This window comes from Apostichopus japonicus, chromosome 9 (genome assembly GCF_037975245.1).
Source record: "Apostichopus japonicus isolate 1M-3 chromosome 9, ASM3797524v1, whole genome shotgun sequence".
Classification (NCBI taxonomy): domain Eukaryota; kingdom Metazoa; phylum Echinodermata; class Holothuroidea; order Aspidochirotida; family Stichopodidae; genus Apostichopus; species Apostichopus japonicus.
Window position 1 is genome coordinate 35398660 of NC_092569.1, and position 24096 is coordinate 35422755.

At 34.5% G+C, this 24096-nt stretch overlaps 2 protein-coding genes across 3 annotated transcripts in view; one reads left to right on the plus strand and one right to left on the minus strand.

Annotated features, from left to right (window-relative positions):
- LOC139973677 (uncharacterized) overlaps nt 1–24096 on the plus strand; it is a 489233-nt gene that overhangs the window by 317733 nt on the left and 147404 nt on the right. The gene's annotated exons all lie outside the window — the stretch shown is intronic.
- LOC139973686 (fibrinogen C domain-containing protein 1-A-like) overlaps nt 1–24096 on the minus strand; it is a 175435-nt gene that overhangs the window by 73295 nt on the left and 78044 nt on the right. The window contains exon 3 of one of the 2 annotated variants that reach the window (XM_071980525.1): nt 18381–19005. The exons of the other annotated variant lie outside the window; for it this stretch is intronic. Coding sequence (XP_071836626.1) covers nt 18677–19005 — 329 coding nt within the window. The 3' untranslated portion in view covers nt 18381–18676. Of the gene's footprint in view, nt 1–18380; nt 19006–24096 lie in introns of those variants that run through there. 2 annotated transcript variants of the gene reach the window in all.

Here is a 24096-nt window from a genome sequence, read left to right on the forward strand (position 1 = left end):
AACTAGGACGTGATTGAATAATTATTATTTGTTCCCTACTGCAATGCGATTTGTTGCTAACAACTATTACACAGAAATTTTAACTAATATTTCTAACATCAGTTTGTAGTGTGGGCTAGATGTTTACAGTTCCCTTGGAAGAAGAACTACACTGCACCTAAGTACAATCTGGTACTTAAATTTCACAATATTATAAATAATTGAATCAAATTTTCGTTTCGATAAAAGAAATCGAGATTCTATTTGAAATAACGACTTTGTATTACATCGCAATATATTGCTGTAATCAAAATTGAAGTAAATTTGTACAAAACTATTTAAAGTTGAAAAGGTGACATCGAGTAATCGGCCATACCGTCCATCCACCAGTATCAAGATCATTGTTACAGTAAGCCTCAAACGGTTCCGGATAGCCATCTGGTTTAATAAGATACACTCCAGATGTATTGTGGGTAGAGGAACATGCATTCGATACTTCTTTGCAATCTCTCGGATACGCAGGTTGTTGAAAAACCAAGTATGAAGAACCTGATGGAAATTAAAACAAAGTTAACATTTTATTGTGACTGAAAATCATTTTAGCTAACAAAAATATCGCCTAAGATGCTTTATCTCAATGGCCCCTCTCCATGCAGGTGTTAAATGGGTACATGTTAGGTAACTTGTCTTTGGGCGCAGTAAATAACTGCAGTCGTCTGGAGGGATTGTCTCTGGGACAGGTTATTATTGAACAGGGGTAATATAACGTCTGTAAAGCGCTTTGAAACCTATCGCTGCATAAAAGCGCTACATGATACCAATATTATCATTATTATTTTTACTATCAGACTTTTTAGCTAATTTTAAGAGAACTGGTTTCGTAACTAAGCGAGTTAAGGCATTACATCAGTTTAAATATCAACTATTACTCAACTACCATATAGTCTAAGATGTTATTATATTAAATTCTCAGATGTAACTGTTTTGAAGCATTATATGTGATAGTTTTAAGCCTGCAATGGAATTTCAAAGACCAAGTAACTTGAATTTCTTTTTCACCAGGCTTCGGTAGTTATCAATCATACCCAGGTGAGATCAAAAGACTCACGAAAACAGGCAAATCCCACTGTTTAACGTAGCTGAGAAAATATCATGTGGCACGTAAGATATGAAAAGATCGAAGGTATACTACTCAGAGGAAATCAACTTCGAAATAGATATTCGGAAATAGTAACACGATTGAAAAATAAAACGTCAAGAGCAACCATTAAAAAGCTAACATTTCCAGCCATTCAAGTTGTCCAACTGAGGTGTTAACGTTTACATACATAAGTGATATAACTTACAGACTGAGGCTACTTCTTATGATAAGATAAATCATATAATATAAATAAACACCTACCTGAAGATTTTCCCTCGGCACTGACGATTATCTGTGTAATAAAAGACATTTACTGAATACATTACAAGACATACAGAGCATTGCAGTCAACACTAAGCAGGGTCAGATTAAATCTTATGTTAATAAAACCAGTTTGATGGAAAGATAGAACTTTTTGCAAACTGGTCCAAAATATGTTAGTTTAAGAGTAAAGTCGATTTAAACTTTGGTAAATTCTCCGTATCACCACTTTAAATGATGTTTTCTTTGTCTATATGCCATATCTGATTCACAGGTCAATGATCATTTACAGAGTACAACTTTCTTTCAAGGAACCATTAGATAACTGGCATTTTTCCGGTTTACAGCTACTCTGGCACATGATACGTATGTTCACGTTTAGAACAAAGGCAATAGCTGGCTGCTTCCTTGAACAGCTTTGTTGCTTAATGCAGACAGATGTTCTTTGTTCTAGTTATATTTTGACATTCGAACATTTCAGACAAATGTTGTAACGCAGATGTGTTTAACAGTCCTTAATAACACGTAGGGATTATTTACATCGTCCTAGCTATTCTTGTTGGACTAAGTTTACCGTGTCTTGATACCTACCGTGCACAATGAAACTCTGAGATTTGAAACGTGTCATGTTACTTGTAAGGTAAGTCCATAACCATAGATTTGTAACAATTGTAGCAGCGCTGCAGAAGCTCAGCTAAGCTTCTATTTGAAATCATTGTTTGTAGTGTTGTGCCGATATCGCCAATATCGGATCTGGCCGATATCTGATATTTCAATCCCAATATCGGCCCCATACCGATACCGATATTTTTAAGCAGCCAGAATGAATGTCAAATCGCACTTTAAGTCATACTTTAATACATGAAGTATCAGAATTATGATCGGCTATCGTAAAATAGTATATTGCACAACCCACAAACAGTAACCACTTGATAACTCCACTGTGCCTAATCTATAACACTAGCCCTAACCTCTTTTTAACAGAACGACCATAGTCCCCAACAAAATGCTATGCAAGAAGCTGTGTGCTAGCATTTCGTTCTAGGAAAAACACAAGTCCATTCTTCCTGTTACTTCTTTTGAAACAATACGTTACTCTGTTACACCCAATATATTCAAAATTTAAGCTGCAAGTCTTAAACAAATTATCGTCACATAGAGCCATGAATTTCTTAGCAAAAGATGACATCGAGTTATGAATAAAACTGACTTCATGTTGCGTATCCTGGCTAAAAACTTTCGATAGTTTTTGCACTTAACAGAACCAAAATTACAACATTTCTTTATTGTTTATATCTTCCGTAAAAAAATACCTTCCATTTGCCTGCTATACTGACAATTAAGCCTAGCCAAAATAAGCAAGCGTCTCGTCTTTGAATTTATTCGTTAACCTACCGGAAACATATTGTGATACACAAACTTGATTCTCAAAATACAATCTTTTCAACAGTTATGTTCTAACAAAATGCATCCATGATACTCCTTGCAGCTTTTTGAAAGATACCCAATTTTTGGACTTTTTCAGTAGGGGTATCCACGTGTTATAACTTTATTCTCACCTGAGGACTCAGAAGCACTGTGTTTGTGTAATCAGTTAGTACTGTAGTTATTATATATATATATATATATATATATATATATATATATATATATATATATATATATATATAAACATAGACTGGTGAAATTTACTTTAAAGAGATACACAGACTGCTATTTACGTAACGTTAGGTGGCCTAACTGGTCTGCTTACAGACCGATATATCATTAGATTGGTAAATATTTTCAGGACTTGCGTCATGCTTGTTTGACCAGCTAGAACAGATTAATAAATCGTCCTAAGAAACGAGAAGTGGTTTAGTTGTTGGGGAAAAACGAAGCAAATGTTCAATATCGGTTTGCCGTTATTGGCAATGAAGCTAAGTTCTGCGGATACCGATATGCCGCCGATATTACAAATATCGGCCAATACCGATATCACAAACTATTATCGGCGCAAAACTGGTTTTGATTGGCACTAGATCAGTTTATCTATTGGTTTGTTCGAAAGATATAACTTAAAATTCATAGGCGGGATAACGATGTCAATTCCTGACCTCATATCTCCTTTTCTCTTGCCTTATGCTCCTTATCATAGCAGACATAATTCGTTGTAATGTTAGAAAGTTGAATTTCTTCAAAGTGGAAACACTGTCACGAACTTAATTTATGCAATAGATCGTTGTACTCATTGCTAGGAATAAAATATGCTCCATTGTAAAGACAAAGAACCAACAGCATTGCACTTCGTAGTTTATGTTCATGCAATGATAGAACGGAAACGTAAAAACAAAATATTCCTCTAATAAACCTGCTAAATGTTGTAGATATCACGTTTGAACTGTGCTGATCCAAAATTGCTCACGAAAATTTTACACATACCATAATATAACGACCTTAAACTTCTTACAATCGACGAACCACATAAAAATGATAAAGAGCAGAAATCGGAATTGGCTCCAACAACATAGGTCATATTCACACGTATTACATACATAAACTGTGGAAAGAGTCAAATTGGAAATATGAAGTACTTTTACAGAGAATAACATCGAACTAGATTTACTTGATCAAGTCTCCCATGGGTGGAATTATGTCCTTCAATGACGGGGAATTAATATAGAAGACATTTTTCTACTCACATCAAAACGCATGCTCGTCATGAATACTAAAATATTGAAAAACAAATAACATGATCATTGCATATGATTGTGGCCCTCATTTTATAATGACTGAAATATTTACAGAAGCCCCTGTTTTTAACCCTCACATGACGACAAAAATATTCTTCCTGTACAGTTATGGCACAGCGAATGTAAGACAACCTTAGTAACGCTACCTCAACAAATCTAAGTGGTACAGTACGAAAATATACGTTTAGCATTAAAGTTGTATCGTTTGTAACATGATGATTATGATAATGAATCGCAGATGAAAATTGTAAGAGATAAAGAATTTCAATAGAACGAAAAATAAAAGAGAAAGAGGAAGTTAAGAAAGAAACGAGGAATTAATTATTTTTCTTTCAGACCAAGTCATTCATGACCAAAATTCCATAATGTGATATTGTTCGGCCATAGCGGATAAGAATTGAACAAATACTCGGCTTTAAAGTTGTAAAATGATAAAATATCGAAAACAGCTTAAACAAAATACATGTTTGTTTAGTAATCCGAATAATAATGACATAGAAATGCTAGAACATTCGAGCATATGACAGAAAGACAAATACATATTTTATAGCTTTTCCAGTGAATTTAGACCATTCTCTGAATACACCTGAATAGCTTTGAAACGTCTAACATGTCAAGAGTTACTTTGTGGCACGATTTAGTATCCTTTTAAAAAAATATGGCCCTTGGATACTGAAAATGGTATCACACTTACCTAAAGTCATGATAAATTCAAATCTACATTTTATACTTTGCTGTTGCCAACAGAGTAAAGTACACAGTATACTATTATCTCAAATAACAGATTGAAGCGGTCAAGGCGATTTGTTTGGGATATATCCAAGGTTTTTTGTTGTCTTCGTTAATGTTATTCAGGAAGCACAGACGGTTTGCGACGTTATTGTTGTATCTGTATAAAACATTGTGTTTATTGTCACCGTATGCTGAGTATCACATGCCGTTTGTTCCCTTGAATATAATGCTCGTTCGAACGATAGCGACAATATATGATATGGAGAAATTTAATTAGATATCCTTCAACTTATAAAGCGAATTATTACCGTACATGGAGAAGTAATAAATGTTATGATAATACTTTCTAGTTTTTGCAACGTGTTAGACAGAGACCTTTAAATACAGTGTGATGTATTTTATGTTGTTTAATTTGTAAAAGTCTATCATCGATGTTTTTAAACGATATAAGAAATGTTAAGTATGACACTACACCAAATAACCATATCACGAAGGGGTGGGCGGGGGGGGGGGGTAGTCTGGTGGAGAGAGTGATTGATGGCCGCGAGAATTGTTGTTGAATATTTAATTCTTTACACGGTGAACTAGCCTTTCATATTCCCATATATGACAGAAAACATCACTTTGAATGGTCATTAGAATGTTGGTGAACTGAATTGTGTCAAAATAATTGAAATGCAATTTAATTTTTCTCTAATTATGTTGTATTAATTGTTCTCTGCTTTGTTTAACTGCTATAGATGATGTATTAGTAAATGAAGAAAAGAAAAGAAAGAAAAAACTGAAAAGTATTTATATATAAGAGATCATCCACCAGAATAATAATCAGTTTAGTTTTAAAGTTTTAGAAACGTTCTCTGCATCTGCATTGAGTTATTCCGCTAGTACTATGGCTTTCAATGCTTTTTGTATGTTCGTGTGAAATTTTAGATTTGCTTGTCGCAATATATCTAGAATACGGCTTATATTTGAAGCATTTATGTAATATAACTGATTTAATGGAAGAAAACGAGCAATTCTTTTGTGAAATTGTTTTGATTTGATTAGGCATTTATACAACGTTTAAACAGTTGTTATTGTTTTACTTTTAATACACAAATACTAATGATACATCTGACAACGATTTTATTTTGAATATGATTTTATAACGACTATTCCATTGGAAAGAGACTTTCAATCCACTTATTCTTCTAGTTCAATAAATGAAAGATCGTGAAATAACAGTATAATTTAAAAAAAATGCTCTTACAATACTATTAGTTGTAATTATTATCACTAAATCGCTAATGCTTTCTAGACGTAAACGTCGTTGCACATTTTATTAAAATAAGCGACACGTAAATTAGAAATACACAGTTAAACAAGTCGCACACATTCGACAAACAATACGATACTTTACAGGTGTTTCATTTTAACTCACAAGAATCAAAGCAGAAGTTCAAACAGTGTGCAATGTTCATAAAAGTAATTTAAACGAAAAGTTATTTTATTGCTTCTTAAATTAATTTATTGAATGCCATATGAGCATATTTAGGGATGTGCACATTTTCTGTTACTGTTTTATTAGTTAACGATTACTCAATTAAGTTTCCCATTCACAATCAAAATTGTATTTCTTCCTTTTAATTTCGCTCTTATCTTGGAATTGTAATACGACATTAAGTCTGAGTTAGTAGCAAGGGGTTTCCTTTGGTTACTTTATATTACTTCTCGAAATAATCATTGAGTAAATCAATCTTATTTAACTGTCACTTTAAAAGGCTTGTGAATGTGATTTTCTTTAAAAACTTTATCATTTTAAATTAAATAATTGAACATGTCTTACATTTTATCTGCTCTCATATCCATCATATTTAAAATAACGGAGTATTTGGGATTAAATTTCCTGGGAATATCTAACAATGTAAAGGCTAACAGAAGGCAATAAGAAACACAAAAAGAAAGAAAAATTGGAAGATAGCCACCCGAATCGCCTGTGACATTTTCATGATCACGTATCATACCATTCTTTCGTATAAGCAATTAAAACCAGAACGTACTTACTAATTTGTCTGAACAAATATATTTGTGATTTTTTTCTGGCATTTTGGAAGTCTTTTATCTTTGATAATAAAATAAGTCCGTGTAACTTAAGTTTTCTATTTTCAGCAGTACTTTAAGTTTCCATATATTAGTTTTAAATAAGATTGACGTGTACACCAGTTGGATTTGCTGTTTATTCAACTTTGTTTCCTTGAATTTGTACATATACAAAATAGTGATCTTAATATCATATTTTCAAAATACATTTCAAAGTACCTTTAGTTTTGTTGCAAACTGTTTTTTAAACTTGGCAACGTACAACGATAAATAATAAAGAGATCTCTATGAACATGTGAAGGAAGTAAATATTTAGGTGCTCTTTAGAAATTTAAATCTGAAAATGTTACGTTTCGATGATAGTTTGTAACAATATAATCAAACGTAAAACTGAGCATTTCTTCAAATTTGATTAAACCTGAACCACCCTTTCAAGTAATATATATCTAATTTGAAGGATGTACCTTGTCATGATAGTTTTGTTTACTGTAGTTACCTAACTGTTCACTATTTGAAATGGAAGTTAATTAAGCATCTTTGTGATTGGATTATCACATAGATGCTTTTAGATTAGTTACCGCAGATGTTGCTTTAATGTATTCATAAGGATAAATTAGACAAGACGAGAAATAAAATGTCTGTTCGGAAATCATATCAAAATAACAGAGCTGAAAAAGGAAGTTGCCTTTATGCAGATGAAAATCAAATTATTCGTATGAAGTTTAAATCGAAAAATAAAAACAAGGCATATAACAAATGAAAAAAAAGGATTGTAAACATATAACGATACAAAAAGTACCGAATATCGCTCTGTATAGAGAGGGAATCTCATGATTGGATTTTTAACAAGAAGAAAAATAAACTCATGATTCTAAAAAAAAATATATATATAGATAGTTAAGTTTTTAATTATCGCCGCTGAAATGAATTTCCAAAATTATGGAGTATAAATTTATGAACTAGAACGATCTACATGTGAATGTAAGCTCACATATGAATTGAGTGCTGTAACGTGTTGGTAGGTATATGTCAAAGGTGGGGTTGGCTATTGGATATGTGAAGAGCGATATACTCATAAATTGGAAAGAAAAAGATTAATTTACTTTTAAAAATTGGTGTGTAACGAAAACACGTTTGAGATGTATGAACGAGGTTTTTTCCAAGTATTTTACATGTGAGCAAATTTTAAAGAATACTGTATTTAAGCATAAAAGAACCGGTTAGAGCTAATCTTTTGTTTTATTCCAATATATGTTGTTAAATTGAAGTGTTTTTTTTTTAACAATACTGTTTTTTTCGCGAAGTTAAAAATTCTGAGTATTTTACATTGAAGGCCTTCAGATTGAAATTTATCAGGATTTTTTTGTTAGATAGTTTCCTATTTCTTTGAAGACGGTAACACTCATTTTGACACATAATGTAATATTAACAGAATTAGCTCAACAACACATTGACGCAACTTATGTTATTTTTGAAACAAAAGATATTCAATGGAATAAAATATAATATATATTAATAAATATTAAGACTTACCATTTCTGTTCCAAACGAGTTCCAAATAGTCAAAACAGTCATACAAACTTTGAAACACTTCTCCATGATTTCGAGTTGGTATAAACGACACGTGAAAATATATTCGATGAAGTGCAAGATGGCAAATGACACAGGGTCTCTATTTAGGGGTTACCAACACCCTATTGAAATGACCGTTGTAGTATGGATGTCCATTAATGCCATCATTTTATTTGAAATATGATTTGGTGAACAGCTTATACAAATGTGCTGCACATCTATAGTATTATTGGCTTGTGTGTAAAGAAGACTATTCGACATGCGCAATCCAACTTAATATTATTTACAGCTCTATATATCTTGAACTTTTAAGTCAATAGTGCAGTAAGCTTCAGTTGCATTATGTTAAATTGTCCTTGTTCCGATAAATACAGCATACCACCTACTGTATGCTTATTGACTATCGTGCCTCTAGTTCCAAGGACAGCAACGGTATTGCAATTCAATCAATGTAAATGTATTTGGTTTTAAACGAATATTAATTACAATGATCACTTTTAATCTACATTACATTTAGTGTGGTTTATGTAAAAGTTATGTAGTTGTGTGCCAAACGACGTCAATGCTAGTAGGAATGTTGATTTACTTGTTCTGGTTAAGCTGCTATTACCGATATTTTAAGAAACATGTATGAGTAATTATTTTAGCTAAGTTACTTCGCTTTTGGTTGGAAGGCAAAATTAAAGCAGTAACGAAAGGACAGGAAGTGATACTACTAATATGCACTATATAACATGCATGAACTAGTACAATACATCTTATATACCGTAAAATTAACGGTATGATATATCCTATACTATCAATATGCATGTACAAATATCTAATTAACACAGTTTGGAACATTCGAAGTTGGTCAGTGGTACGCTATATGAACAATACTTCCTTGTTTTATGATGCCTACATCACATCCTGTTTGCGGAATCGAGTATCCTCACATATGATTGAATAAACATTTCAGCTGTTACACTGGGCTTTGACTAATTTGTTTATTGACTGTAAGAATTACATCAATAATGACTGTAAATTATAAGGAAAAATATTTTTCATTTATATAAGATATTTAATCAAGGAGCATGTCTTGACCTATGGAAAGGTAGGTTGGATATTAGATTTTTTCTTTTATACAAATTTTAAATGAAATGTATATCTGTTAACCAGCAGAGGCGTAGCTAGAGCTTATTTAGAGGCGTAGAGCTACTTTATAGGCGTAGCTATAAGTGGTTCTTTTAACAGTGGCCCCCATTTCTCAGGGGGCCCGAGGGTTGGCTACCAACTGAGACAACTGTCAGTGATGATTTTGCATGAATAATTATATGAGTACCAGCACGCCCACGCCATTCTATTATTGAGCTGACAGTGGCGTAGCCAGAGTAGAGAAAACGCTGTCCCTCCCACACACAAAACATTTTCAGGGACGAAAACTGGGACGGCAAGGAAAATTAACCAAGAAAATTAAATAGCTATCATATATGATATTGGTCCGGTTACTTTATGATACAGCACAATGTTTAGACTGCCTCTCAGAAGGCTTCTCTCTTAAGCTATATGTCCACTAAGCACAGAAATAGGTTTCTATTAACACATTCACTTCGAGTCAGTTATTGACATTTTTAGACAAAATTCCGTGAGTCCAACGGCACTGGAATGTCGTCTTTAATAAAAGGTCACTGAGAGAGGAGATAAATCTGTATACCTACCCTCATATCCTATTATGTATTTTAAATGTCTTATGTATTCAATATAAACAAGACCGTAGACACAGGGACCATGGGAACACGATCCTGACCACCCCCCCCCCCAACCCCGAAAGTTTCTAGCAAATGGTTAACAATGTTATATTACCCGAACGCAAATGTTTTTAATATATAATGAAAATGATAGCATCATGCTTCACAACACCCTTACCGAGACAAAATTCTCTCAAAGGTGAGGGCACGCTCCCCCCATTAAGCCCCACCCCTCTCCTAAGATCCCTCCCTAGTACGGACGTCCACCTACAATTTGAATTGAATTTCGTAACAGGGTGTACAGACTGTAAATGTTCATGCAATTACATATCAGTGCAGGCGTTAAGTCAACCTTAGTAGTTATGCAGTAGTTCACGCACATCCTGTGAACCGTCTGAAATAGTACAGTATTAATTAATCGAAACTTGTTTGTCCAATGCCAACCATGCAAGGCATATAAAATGAACAAAATAAAATTGATACACTTCTCAACAATAGCGATGCATTCCACGTCAGTGCTAAATCTTTTAGCTAACCCTTTTCATTATTTCAGGGGAAAAAATACATTTTTATGTAAACCAGATGCGCTTTTCGTTGGAGGTAGAAATGAAACTGTTAATACAAGTTGACAGTTTGAAATAAAAATGTCGTACGTTAAGTTTTTAGCATAATCAGTAGAAATTTGTGAGATAATATAGCCGAAATTTAAAAATAAGTCTTGATACAATACTTCAAAGCTTCGCAGTATTCCGCGTACTGCCGGGGTGACTATTGTTGCACGAAAAAAGAACCGGATATCCCATTGACGTTGCGCGAAAGAGAAACTATATATTGGATGTTGTGCCTGGTTTACTCACTCTTCGATATATTAATTTTCGTATTCCTTGACTTTGAATGCCAAAGCAAATTGAGACAAATAAAGATGGAAACACATTTGGCAATTTCTGTGGGTGAAATTGGATCCCGTATTAAATCAATCATTGCATGTGAAAACAAAAAGAAACAAAATATTTCATAATCACAGAGTCGACACAATTTGCGCCAGTCTGGTCCTTCTCGAATTGAATCTACATTCCCCTTGAAAAAAGGAAGCATTTACGCCCCTGTACTTACATTAGAAACAACCATATCACACGGTGCATATTCGTTTTGCTGGATTAGGAATGGAAGTTGCGCAGAAGAGTTCAGTCAAAAGGTTGGTTTAGAGACCCAATGATTAGAAGTCTCGTTGTAGGTTATTCAATATGCAAGGTGTCAGTGAACTTTCGGCTAATCAAATGATTTCTTCTCTGGAATTTGTTTGGCCATGATAAAAATCTGTTCAGGTGATGCAGAATTTATTCAGCAGGTGGTTCAAGTCCACCAACAGATAACATTAAGCCACTCACTTTCCAAGAAGAATATCAAACTTTTGAGCACTTAATGTTACTTGATATAGAACAAAAGGCTAATCCTATGATAGAAATTTTGTATGACAATTGGCAAAGCGATCAATGTGTAAATTAGTAAAGACATCATTATTGACGCCCCTTCGTAATTGACGCATCTTCAAATTTTGCTAGCAACGATTCAGCAGGCAGCAAAGCAGAGTTACATATTTCATGAGTTTGAATCCACTTCAGGTATATGCTCATCAAATTGTGTTTTTAAAAAAAAAAAATCTTTTGACATCCTCTCCCAAGTTTTGCACGTATTTTTGGCATTTAAAAATCTTACTTCCTACAAATAACCAAAATTACCTAAACATGAAACCACTACTCTCAGGGACCTGGTCTGTCTGAGTTGAGAGGCTCAATATCGGGGTATAAAATACTTGACACGGCAGACATTTTGTGGTCAAATTCTGCTCACTATACACTTGAAGGGGCAATGCCAGTACAAAAAGATCTCTTAATGTACAGTTAGCTTGTTACAACAATGTGACAGTATATGTGTACAATTGGTAAACATTTCATAATTTTTCAACAACACATACATTAACACTTAAATGAGACAGTGCCCCCCCCCCCTTTGTAAATAAAGAATAGGAGCTGGCGTTGTTAAAGCTCATTACCAGCTTTGTATGGTTAAAACACAAACAAACCCACTGGTGGGATTATGGGGGTTGGGAGAGGGGCAGATGATGTCTCCTTCCACATTTTCCCAGAACTTGAGCAAATTTTCAAATACACAACTAGAAACCCAAATTTCTCAAGAGGGGTGGGGGCACCCCCTTGTTCCCTCTCTCAGGTTTGCCTCAAAACTAGTACTTGGTGTGACCTGTTTTTTTCTTAAACTAAGTATTTTTTTGTGTTGTCCTTTTTTCTAGGAATACATGTGCTGGCTCTAAAAGAGTCTACCTCTTTTTAGCACTGTGGGTGAAATAGACAGTTTAATAGCTATTTTTGGTTAAATAGGAATATTCTTGGTGATAGATGTTTAATTTAAAATGTGCCTATGGACACCGAAATCCATTTATATGTTAAGTAATGTGTCTGGTAATTTATTTATTAAACATTAATTGACAGCTGGTAGGTCACTGGACCCCAGATACCAGGGAGTGAAGGGCATAGGGTTGGAGGGGGAAGTTGAGACCAAGTCTAAATGTTTGTGTTTGATTGGTTTAAGGTGGTCATGTGTGAGCTGCCTTGAACAATTATTATAGAATGTATTCTTATTATTATGGGATGTATTCTTCTTCTTATTATTATTATGGGATGTATTTTAGGAATTATGGGATGGAATGAATAGGGTATGATGGTAGGGGGACAAAGTTAAGAATAGTTACTGAAGCTGAGTTGCTTATAGGTAGAGTAGAAGAGAGGAAGGATTAAGTTTGAGATGGTTGGGCACGAGATCATAATTATTTTCTAAGACTAACTTCACCAGTATTAGAATAGAGGACTAGTATAAAATTAATTTAAAGTTAAGTGGCCACTTGAAGCGTTTTTATAGATGTTTTGTGAATACCTGGAGCTTGTTCTTTAAATAGATATTTTATTTTAGTAAACACCTGGAACTGTTTTACGTGGAGATTTGATATTCAATAAAAGTTTATCACCCGAAGTTGTAGCCATGGAAGAGGACCTACATTTCATCCTGTTCTAATATCTGGCAACCATACTATTTGTTGTGCTAATTTTCTGTTGTGATGGAACTATAAATCCCCTTTTTAATTCTACGTCCTTGTTTGGCACCGAACGTGAAGCCCTGCGACGACCCAACCCCAGTGATGAATAGCCCCTTCTAGAGACCGAGACGCCCCAAGGGGTTATTTTTCCCCGAGTAGCGAGCAACCCAGAGAGCCACCCTACTCCAGAGACGTCCTCAACTAAGGGGACCGCCCTCGAGGTTTCCTAATAAGACAACTTCATTTTCAATTACATTAGGTCTACTCGCGCCGCGATTTTTTTTTTATTTCGTTGGGACCGATAAGTATTTTATTTTCCAGTGGAGTCGTTATAAGATGTAAGAGCTCCAAAATATGTAAGTTTACACCCCTGAATATAATTTTACATTTTACTTTAGGTTAAAGTAACCCCTTTGAGTTGAATGCAACGTCCATGTGCATAGTAACATTTCTATTTCAAACCAAGTTGTATCGTCCAGAATAAAGGATACAAAAGTATTGATGTGGTTAATGATTGCTACAGTAAAAATTACATGGTATATGAAGCTGGTAACACAAATTTACGATAGTAATATAAAACTAATCAAACATCGCGATAACTAATAACTGCATTATAATTAGTTTGATACTCCGAGCTTAGAGGGTCTATCAACAAATTATGTATGTATAGTTTTAATTAAATGTCACTCAATTTGTCAAAAATCAAGTCTTTGGATTGCTTAACAAAATGGGGTATAGTATCATTCTTTCAGAAACTTAGGCGATGTTAAGAATACATTTGGCAAACCTTTCTTTTTTAACCGAGTTTTATCGTCCAGAGCAAGGATTAATTACAATGATAAAGGCGGTTAATTATTGCTACGGTAAATATTCCATAATTTACGAAGCTGGTAACAAAGATTTCCATCTTCATGAAAAAAAGTAATCAAATATCACGAAAACTAAAACGGCATTAGGCCTAATTAGAGATTAGACCGGCTATTATGAAGAATAATATACCAAGGTTACAATACTGGTTGTGGGGAGGCTGACAAATATTTGGAAGCTTAGAGCAGATAAAGGCAAAATAATGAGTGTTCTTCTTCAATCATGGGTTATGGGATCAAATTCGATTATGTCTTTCTTTTCCGTAATGGATGAATTTAGGCAGAATTTCAACAATAAAACAAGTTTTCAAAACCCTAATAACTCGAAGAAAAACATGTTTTGTGTTTTTAATATCATGTAAATAGTACCTTCAGATGAAATTCAGAAATTGCTAATGTATTTTAAACATGATGTCATTTGAGGTTAGAAACTTCTTAAGTTTAATCTTGCATCTGAGTAAATTGAACTAATGTATTAGATACTACAGTCTTGTAATTGTTATTGATGAACTTCGGTTAAGTCCTGTTTAAGGTTCTTGGTAAAGTCTTACAATAATAACAACAAAGCTGGGCTAATAATTTAATTATGCAAGTTACGAACATCCGATTAAAAATGATAATGTTATGTAACAGTTACAGACCTAAAGTGTTCTAGCGGTGAGGGGATGGTTGGGGGGAGGGGTGAAAACCATTAATGAAATAATAGAGATTTGTGACATTGACCATCAAATTACATTCGTTACTCATTTTATTTTAATAATGTAATTATAAATAGTGTAGCAATCATTACTCAATGTAATTAGTCAGTTAGATGACGTTATTAATTTATGACTTCCATGAACAGATCAATGCCCAGTGTCTATAGAACAATCGGATCATTTGCTTAATTGGTTTAAATTGTCTCCAATTATCTCTACAACTGACTATTGACTCAATTTGGAAATCTCTATGGAAAACGTTTATTCATTGAAACCAACGGCAGCAATCAATAATTTTCCTAGATATTTAGATGGTGATATGTGTTACTTCTTCAATGTTTGCTTATAGCTTAGGTGCATGGTTACAGTTACAACGATCGGCAATAACAAGTCCGCCATCAACAGATACATAAACAACAAGTCGGTACTTTTAAGAAAAGTCCACCTCAACCCAAGTCCCCTTACATCGAAACTACAACAGTGTGTGGTTTTGGTTTAACTCCACAATAGAACACAACGCCGCAGATTAAGAAATAGGTCATGTTGCCATAGAGTTGGAAATAGAGGGCGGATTCACAATATCTGTATAACCACTAAGAAGAGACCATTAAAGATTACTAAAGCGAGGAAGAGATTGCAATCGAATACATGTATGTCCGTGTAAGCTTATCTTTGGGTGTCATTTATTTCGATTGTGCTAAAGCATTGCGAAATAAGCAGGCAGAAATATATATATATATATATATATATATATATATATATATATATGTATGTATATATATATATATATATATATGTATGTATATATATATATATGTATGTATATGTATATATATATATATATATATATATATATATATATATATATATATATATATTTATATATATATATATATATATATATATATATATATATATATATATATATATATATATATATATGTAGTTGTGCAGCGGAATACTATATGAACAATACTTCCTTATTTATTGTACTACGGCACATCCTGTTTGGGGAATGGAGTATCTCACATCTGGTTGTATAACAATGTCAGCTGTTTCATTGGACGAGGAATATGTATGAACTATAATATTTACATCCATACTGTTTATCTTATATACGTTACGACCTGTATTGACAAATTAAAAGGTACATCGTATCATATTTTGCTTTGGCCTAAACCTCTTTTATATTGAACGGCTTAGCTATAGACGGTTCAAGCGCTTCATGTTACCCTTGCCCGCAGTTCTCTGGTGGTAGTGAGGGCTGGTTCCTAATAGTTTTAGCCAACGGATGACAACTGTCAGTCATGTTTATGCATGAATAATTTAATGAGAGTAGCATGACTACAATAAGTATTATTTTGCTGACAGTGGCGTAGTCAGAGTTAGAGGGAAAGTGCCCCCCCTCTCCCCTTAGACACTGGATTTTCGGGGAATAGACTGGAATGGCATCAAAAATTGGCAAAATAATAAACAGCTATGATGTATGATGTTGGGATATGCTACTTGATTTTACAGCACGGTGTGATCTGCTTCTCAGAAGGTTTCCTCCTTTAGCTATAGTCCTCCTTGGCATAGAAATATATGTACCTCAACAAGTTAACTTTGAGTTAGTAATTGATACTTCTAGTCAAAGCTGCGTGAGTTGTACGGCACTGGAATTTCGTCTTTAATAAAAGATCACTGAGAAAGGAGATAAATTGAATACCTACTCACGAGTATTACTATGAATTTGTAAATGTGTGATATCGTCAATATATACAAGTTTCTTACAATATATACAAGTTTCTTGCAATAGTTAGCATTTTATAAAGCACCTTAATGTAGTCCTAATAATGTTAATGATACTATTATTTTGCCTCTGCGATCTCTTATCGACAGAAAACTTCTCAAAGGCGAGTGACGCTACTCCCCATAGGCCCCACCCATTAAGCCCCTTCCTGTACGGACGTCAGAACAATTTTGTGTCCCCTAAATGTGAATTGTCTTTCGTAGTAGAGGGGACAGGCTGTATTTGTTATTCAAAGTCATATCGATACAAGCGTCAATTCAACATCCATCGTAGTTATGCAATTCACGCACGTTCCGTAATCCGGTCTGAAATAGTAAAATGTCAATTTTTTTCGAAATTTTCTTTGTCGATGCCTCTCATGCACAAAAAATAAATAAAATAACAAATTTAAATTATACTCTTTTCAACTATAAAGGTGCAATCCATAGCCGTGCTAGCTAGATCGTCTAGCCTACCTTTGTACACTTATAGACAAATTACGTAAACCAATTGAACTTGTGGGATACCATGATAATAAGAAGCGGAATACTTGATAATGTCGAATTTTTGTCAAATAAATGTCGTACTTTCATGTGTAGCATGACATCCAGTAGAAATTTTAAAGTCAAACAAATGAATGAAGCGAATTTGTAAGTATTCCTCGTTATTTCTGGGGTGACTATAGTTGGAAAAAATAAAACAGGATATCCCATGTGAGAGGCCTTTTTGTAGGAGCGGAACAGAAACTGTAACAGTGCTGTTTGGCTGTTTGATGTACACTATTCTCTGAAATATGAATTCTTCTAGACCTACACTTTGAATACTGTAGCAGATTTTGATACGTTATTAAAATTGCAATAATTTTTTGGTTAGTGTAACAGACCTGTCAGAAGTAAAGAAGAAATGCGAGATTTGATAAGATTATTGTCTATTTTACAAATTTAACAAAGGTTGTTATTTAAAATTAAAAGTTTCTCGTCATTTGTGTTTATTACGTCAAAATTTAACTATTTCTATAAAATTTTGGCTAAAATGGAGGGCAGCAGAGCTGACAAAGGAAGCAGAAGAGGAAGCAGGGAAAGCTCAAGAGGCTTTAAAACAGTCTTTTTTCTTACCTCATAATGAAAAGTTATCTCATATTTGGAATATTGTTGCAGAATGTTACAATACATATCTTGTTATCACTCTATGGGCATTTACTTCACACGGTTACAAACAGAAAAAAAGGTCATAATGTTCATTACAGAATAAATGTTAGGGTTAAACAACGTTTTTCCACATGTTTGTTATTGAATTGATTGGTTTGACGTGACTGTATTGTGCAGTCCACACGTTGCATTAGTTAAGTATTTCAAGTATTGTAGTAGATTATTTGTGGTGTCTTAATTCGGTTTCTTTCCACTGTTTGATAAAGGTACTCGATGACGTACGGTAATAGGATTTTATAATTGGCCGGTATTAGATGACTTATTTAGGGATGTTGTAATATATATATTAATATAAATGATACCATATGTTTTGTGAGTATAAGTATATAAAATGTGTCTGTGTGTGTCCTAGAAACCAAGAATCGTTAAGTATCCACTTTCATGAAGTTATTCATTTCCAACCAATTAATAATACTTGCTTGGAGGGAGGGAGGGGTTGGTAGCGGGAGGATTGACTACGAAGGAGGCAACATATTAAGGAAAAGCAGACAAGTTTAATGTAATGTTTTATTTTTATTTTTGATGAGACTCATGCAATATTCAATTTTCAAATTATCAAACAACAGTAAGCTGGTTAAATTTATTATTTGATATCAATTTCAATTAATTTCTTCTCATTCCCTTAGAAAATTGATTATTTGTCGAATCGTCCCGTTTGCAATTTTTGTTGCATGTTCTTCTTCTTTCTTGTCTGTGGCACGTCTAGCTGTCCGACGCTTGAAAAATCTGTATGGATATTTTCTTACCTTTCTCAGTAAAAACTGCTCTTTTGGGCAATTTGTTATTTATAATGTGTTATGTCTACACCGGTCGTATTTTCATATCTGTGTACTGCAGGCTGCATCCGTAACCGTTCAAACTATAACTATACCAGAACATGTACGTTCCTCGAGTAGAGCCGTCGTAGTCTCCGTTGAGATTTGAATAACCACAGTAACGACAGTAACTGCCATCAGGGTAATAACGGCAATAGTAATCACGACGGCAGTAACTACCATAATAATAATAATAATAGCGGTACCACCAGGCTCCTCTGTGTCCCTCCGCACAGTCGTAACTACTCGATCCGTCGTTGTCCTGGTCTTTTGTACTGAATTGTCTATTGTTGTTATAAGACAAACCATCATAACCTGCAAAAAACGAGACAGACTAAATAAATCGATAAATTATAAACTTTGAACGAATCCAACATCAGATACAAGGTAGAGGGCAATGCGTTTTTGTCCTACCAAGTTGAAAACGTCCGTTCCGCCTATGTTTTGTATTTTTTGTTAAATAATTAAGATAAATAAGTTGGTATTCTGCCTTTGCAAGGGCGTTGTTATACTTTTTCTTTCTTGGTTCCGTTTAAAATGCAGTGCCACAATAGGAGTCACATACAGATGGGGAAACTATTTTAACCAAATACTACGTTTGAGTTACAAGAGTCGCTAATATCGCTCTTTATTTTAGATTTTTTTTATCGGCATTTAACACTACTATTCATTTATTTATTTTATTGTTATATTTAAGTTCACAACTTAGCTTCCTAACACTGTCAAAACTTGAGTTATAAATTTCTTGTTTGTGTCGGTGTTAAATGTTGTAAATTGTTGAATAATATTATGTTTAATTTAATTTGCATAACCAACTTTTCATTTATCCCCTTATTCATCCAAGTGCTTATTTTTGCTTGTACCACATAGGCTAACTTAGGCTCTCTTCGAACTTGGATAAGGAGGATGTGAGGGGGGGGGGGGCTGTGTGATGTAGCTTCGTATGTCATTCAAGTTAGGAAAACAAGGGTATCATTGAAAGATCTAGTCCTGAGTAATCTTACATGTTCTTATTACGTACAAAGTAATAATTGCATTTTGCTGAAAACGCCATATCCCAATAAAACAAAAATCAAATAAACGGGATAATTATTTCTTGATATTATGGTTGTAATATACTCTCTGCCCGGCTCCAAGTTCCCTGTTCTACTGTATACAGGGTATACAGAGTGTTATTGTCATCGATTGTTCAATTCTTTACCCTATATCTATAGCACTTTGTAATATTTGTATCTTTCAACCTGAGCTCATAAGTTGGACTATAAACGTAGATTGAAATTACACTATACACAAATCATGAAATCAATACTTTTAAATGAAGAATAGAACCGACATTGTATGAACGGAATTTACTATTAATGTAGTAGCTAATATTTTAGGTTTCGACGAAGTAACCAAAATTCGATGTATTACACTTATGGAAATTTTGAATGATATTGATTATCGTCTTTTTATTATTTAGTTCTTATCGACATGTACTTCTAGTCGTATAACTTCTTTGAACAGACTGATTGATTGATTAAAATTTATCGAAACTATACAGACGAATATTTCAAATAAATCATTTTGATTAAAATTTATCGAATCTATACAGACGAATATTTCAAATAAATCATTTCTGATTCCTCTATTTTAATGTTCAACCACGATAAAAGTCAACGGAGGCACTCGATCGTCGCTGGAAAACCTATGAAATAAGAAAGAAAAGTGAATCCAGCTATATAATCTAGTTATCCGTAAGAGCATAACATTCAACGCCGTTAGATAGTTAACAAAGATATGGATACTGTGAAAGTGAGATAATTTGCAATAGTGTTTTGTTTCTTGATTTTGGTTCTTCCTTAAATGGTCAAGTGCATCTCAAAGAGATCTGCAGTGCATCATTTTGAGGAATGTAAAGTATAATGTGAGAAAGTTCAGAATTTAAGTCCTTAATTGTTTGCGAAGCTCATCGTCCATCCTCCTCCGTTACTTTCCATCTCACAGTAAACCTGAATACCGCGTGGCCAACCATCAGGGTAAATGGTGTAAACTCCATCACTGAGTGTACCGGAATCATAAAGCTCGTAGCAATCTTTTGGGAGGCTTGTGCACGTCACTCCGTCCCCTTGGTAGTTTGTATTGCAGTAACATTTACGGACACCACTCCTCGTAGCACAGGTTGCGTGACTACTACACTGGTAACTTTCATCTACAAGTCGGCTGTTCCTACAAGTTGATTTTCGTGTACATCTTGAATTGATGTAAAAGTGGCCCTCCTGTTTTAAGATATTCAGCAAAAAGAAAAACAACAACTAATAAATGAATTATGCATTTGCGGTTGTCATATTGAAATTTACTGGATTTCAACGATGGGTGGCCACGTGATTCCCGACTTAACGTAATACATCCCTCGACTGAAAGTTTTTACTGGATTGGCGACAAAAAACTGGGTCTATAGCCCCTACACAACCACGATGCGCACGCTACTCGGTTATCTGTAAATGCAATGTAATTATCGACAAGTATAATAAGTAAAGGTTTCCTTCTAATTATGTGTACAAGATTAAGAACAAAGCATTATAAAAATGACCTGAAGGACCGTACTGACCCCTAATACACTTCCTATGTCAGCAACGAAGCAGTTGTGGCGGCACGTAACTCCGTCCCCTTGGTAGTTTTGATTACAGTAGCATTGACGGACACCGCTCCTCTCAGTACAGGTTGCGTGAACACTACACTGGTAACTCGCCTCTATAATATGGTTGCTTTGGCAAGTTGATCTTCGTGTACATCCTGAATTGATGTAAAAATCGCCAACCTGATTTCAGATATTCAGCGAAAAGAAACAACAAATAAGCAAATGATGAATTTGAAATGTACAGGATTTCAACGGTGGGTGGCCAAAGATTGGTTCCCTTCGAATGATCTAGGTACGGGTATGAACCTTTATGAAAGTTTTATGAGTTCTTTGAAGCCAACTCCTATATAGGGGGCGTAGGGATCCGCCTTAACAAAAAGTAGCTGCAAATATTGCATTCAACGGCCTATCGCAACTATACATTATGCATACAAATGAATCTAACCGCAAGACTGTGATAAAAAAGTATCCATAAATTTTTGTATAAGGCTTATCAGTGCATGCACACCCGTAGGAGTGGCCTCGTGATTCCCGACGAAACGTAATATTTCCCTCGACCACACTTTTGACTGGTCTGGCAACAAAAAACTGGGTCAATGGCCCCTTCACAACCACGATGCGCACGCTACTCGGTTATCTGTAAATGCAATGTGATTATCGACAAGTACAATAGTAAAGGTTTGCTTCTAATTATATGAACAATGATTAAAAAAGGCATTATAAAATGACCTGAAAGAACCGTACTGACCCCTAATACACTTCCTTTGTCGGCAACAAAGCAGTTATGGGTGCACGTCACTCCGTCCCCTTGGTAGTTTGGATTGCAGTAACATTTACGGACACTGTTCCTCTCAGCACAGGTTGCGTGAACACTACACTGGTAATTCGCCTCTATAATCTGGTTGTTTTGACAAGTTGATCTTCGTGTACATCCTGAATTGATGTAAAAATCGCCAACCTGTTTTAATATATTCAGCAAAAAGAAACATCAGATTAACAAAATGGTGAAATTGCGGTTGTCACAGTGAAATGTTCAGGATTCTAACGGTGGGTTGCCTATGATTTATTCCCCTGAATGATCTAGGTACGGGTATGGATCTTTATGAAAGTTTTGTGAAGTCTTTGAAGCCAACTCCGATGAGGAGGCCACGGGGTCCGCCCTGAAAAGGTAGCTGCAATTATTGCATTAAAACGGCCTATTGCGACTTTAAATTAGGCCTACAATTAGATTCTAGCCGCAAAATTATCGTTAGTTGTATCCATGCATTTTAGTGTAAGGTTTATAAGGGAATGAACATATGTGGGTATAGCCTTTTGCTTCCTGAGTATATGTAAGTAAAATATTTGATTCTTATTATATGGAAAAAATCATTAAAAGCAAAACACTTAAAATGTAAGAACCGTACTGACCATCAATACACCTCCTTTGTCAGCAACGAAGCAGTTACATTGGTTCAGAGGGATGCATTGTTCTTGCTGTCTCAGATAATTACCGACGCAAACACATTGCTCTGTTTCTCTTCGAGAGGAAGACGAGATGCAAGTATTAGGGTTGTCACAAGTCCTCTCACATGTCTCATTGCTAAATATCTCATTAGCTGGACACCATTCAGGAATTGTATCTAGAGAACAGGAAAGAAAAAAATGAAAATAATAGTAACCTGATACAGTCACGACATATATTACATGTGGCATAGAATAGTTTGTCGTCATTACTTAAATACGTGGTTGTCAGAAGGTTAAAGGAAAACAACATACACTCAGAAGCTGCTCGAATAAATGTAGAACATTTTAAATAGGTATTGGCCGTTCCGTAGTCACATTAATGTAACTATTTATTCTGATAACGAGATAAAGCACCATCATTTGCTGTGCAATTAGTCTGAAACCAGGTAGTCATGGCTTGTTTCTGTTTGGGAGTTCTCTAGGTGTAAGTATACTGCTTTCTGACAACAATGGTAATTAATAACAACATCAAAATTCTTTCGTTGGTTGTTCTGATCAAACTGGGAGACGAACATGGTTTAATTGTAAACGTTATGTTGTACTAACGTTAGGAACGGTTCCTTGTTCAGAGCCATGGTCAGTCTTGAGTACGAAGCAGTCTTGTAGTGAGTGCGTAATCACACTTTAGCTAATGAAGGCATTTTGGAATTCTAGTATGGATACTAATGCAAGATTAAGTGTTTGAACTCGCACTAGAAGCTTGTACTTGCACTCATATCATATCATATTCTAATTGCTACAATATGTATTGTAGCGCCGTTGTACTCGCTGATATACTATAAGTATACTCGTACTATGTATATTGTAGCAGTTTCTTCAAAACATATTTGACATGCCAAATTTACTTCCAAAAGATCCTTTCGTTTTCAGAAAAAACCTTTCATTTTCTGCGCGTTTACGTTTGACATTTAATAAATGATCACGATTTTTATGATTTTTTGGGCTTTATATTTAATAATGTAAAAGACACTTACATCTGATATTTGGAATGTTCCCAAACTAGATATATAATAATCCCCCCCATTCATCTGAGATACGAAACTCGTCGTATGTTACATAGTAAGTTTCTCCAGCAACGCTCTCAAAGTCCATTCGTAGTTGGTATCGCTTTTGATTTGTTAAGACGGCAATTTTCTCATTTCCGATCCAAAAGTCACTCCCTAGAAAGCCAAAGCCATTTCTAAAGTCTTTCCAACTTCTACTAAAATTTACAGAATCCGATCTTCGTTGCTGTAATACCTTCAAAGAATATCAAAGAAGTTAACTAGGACGTGATTGAA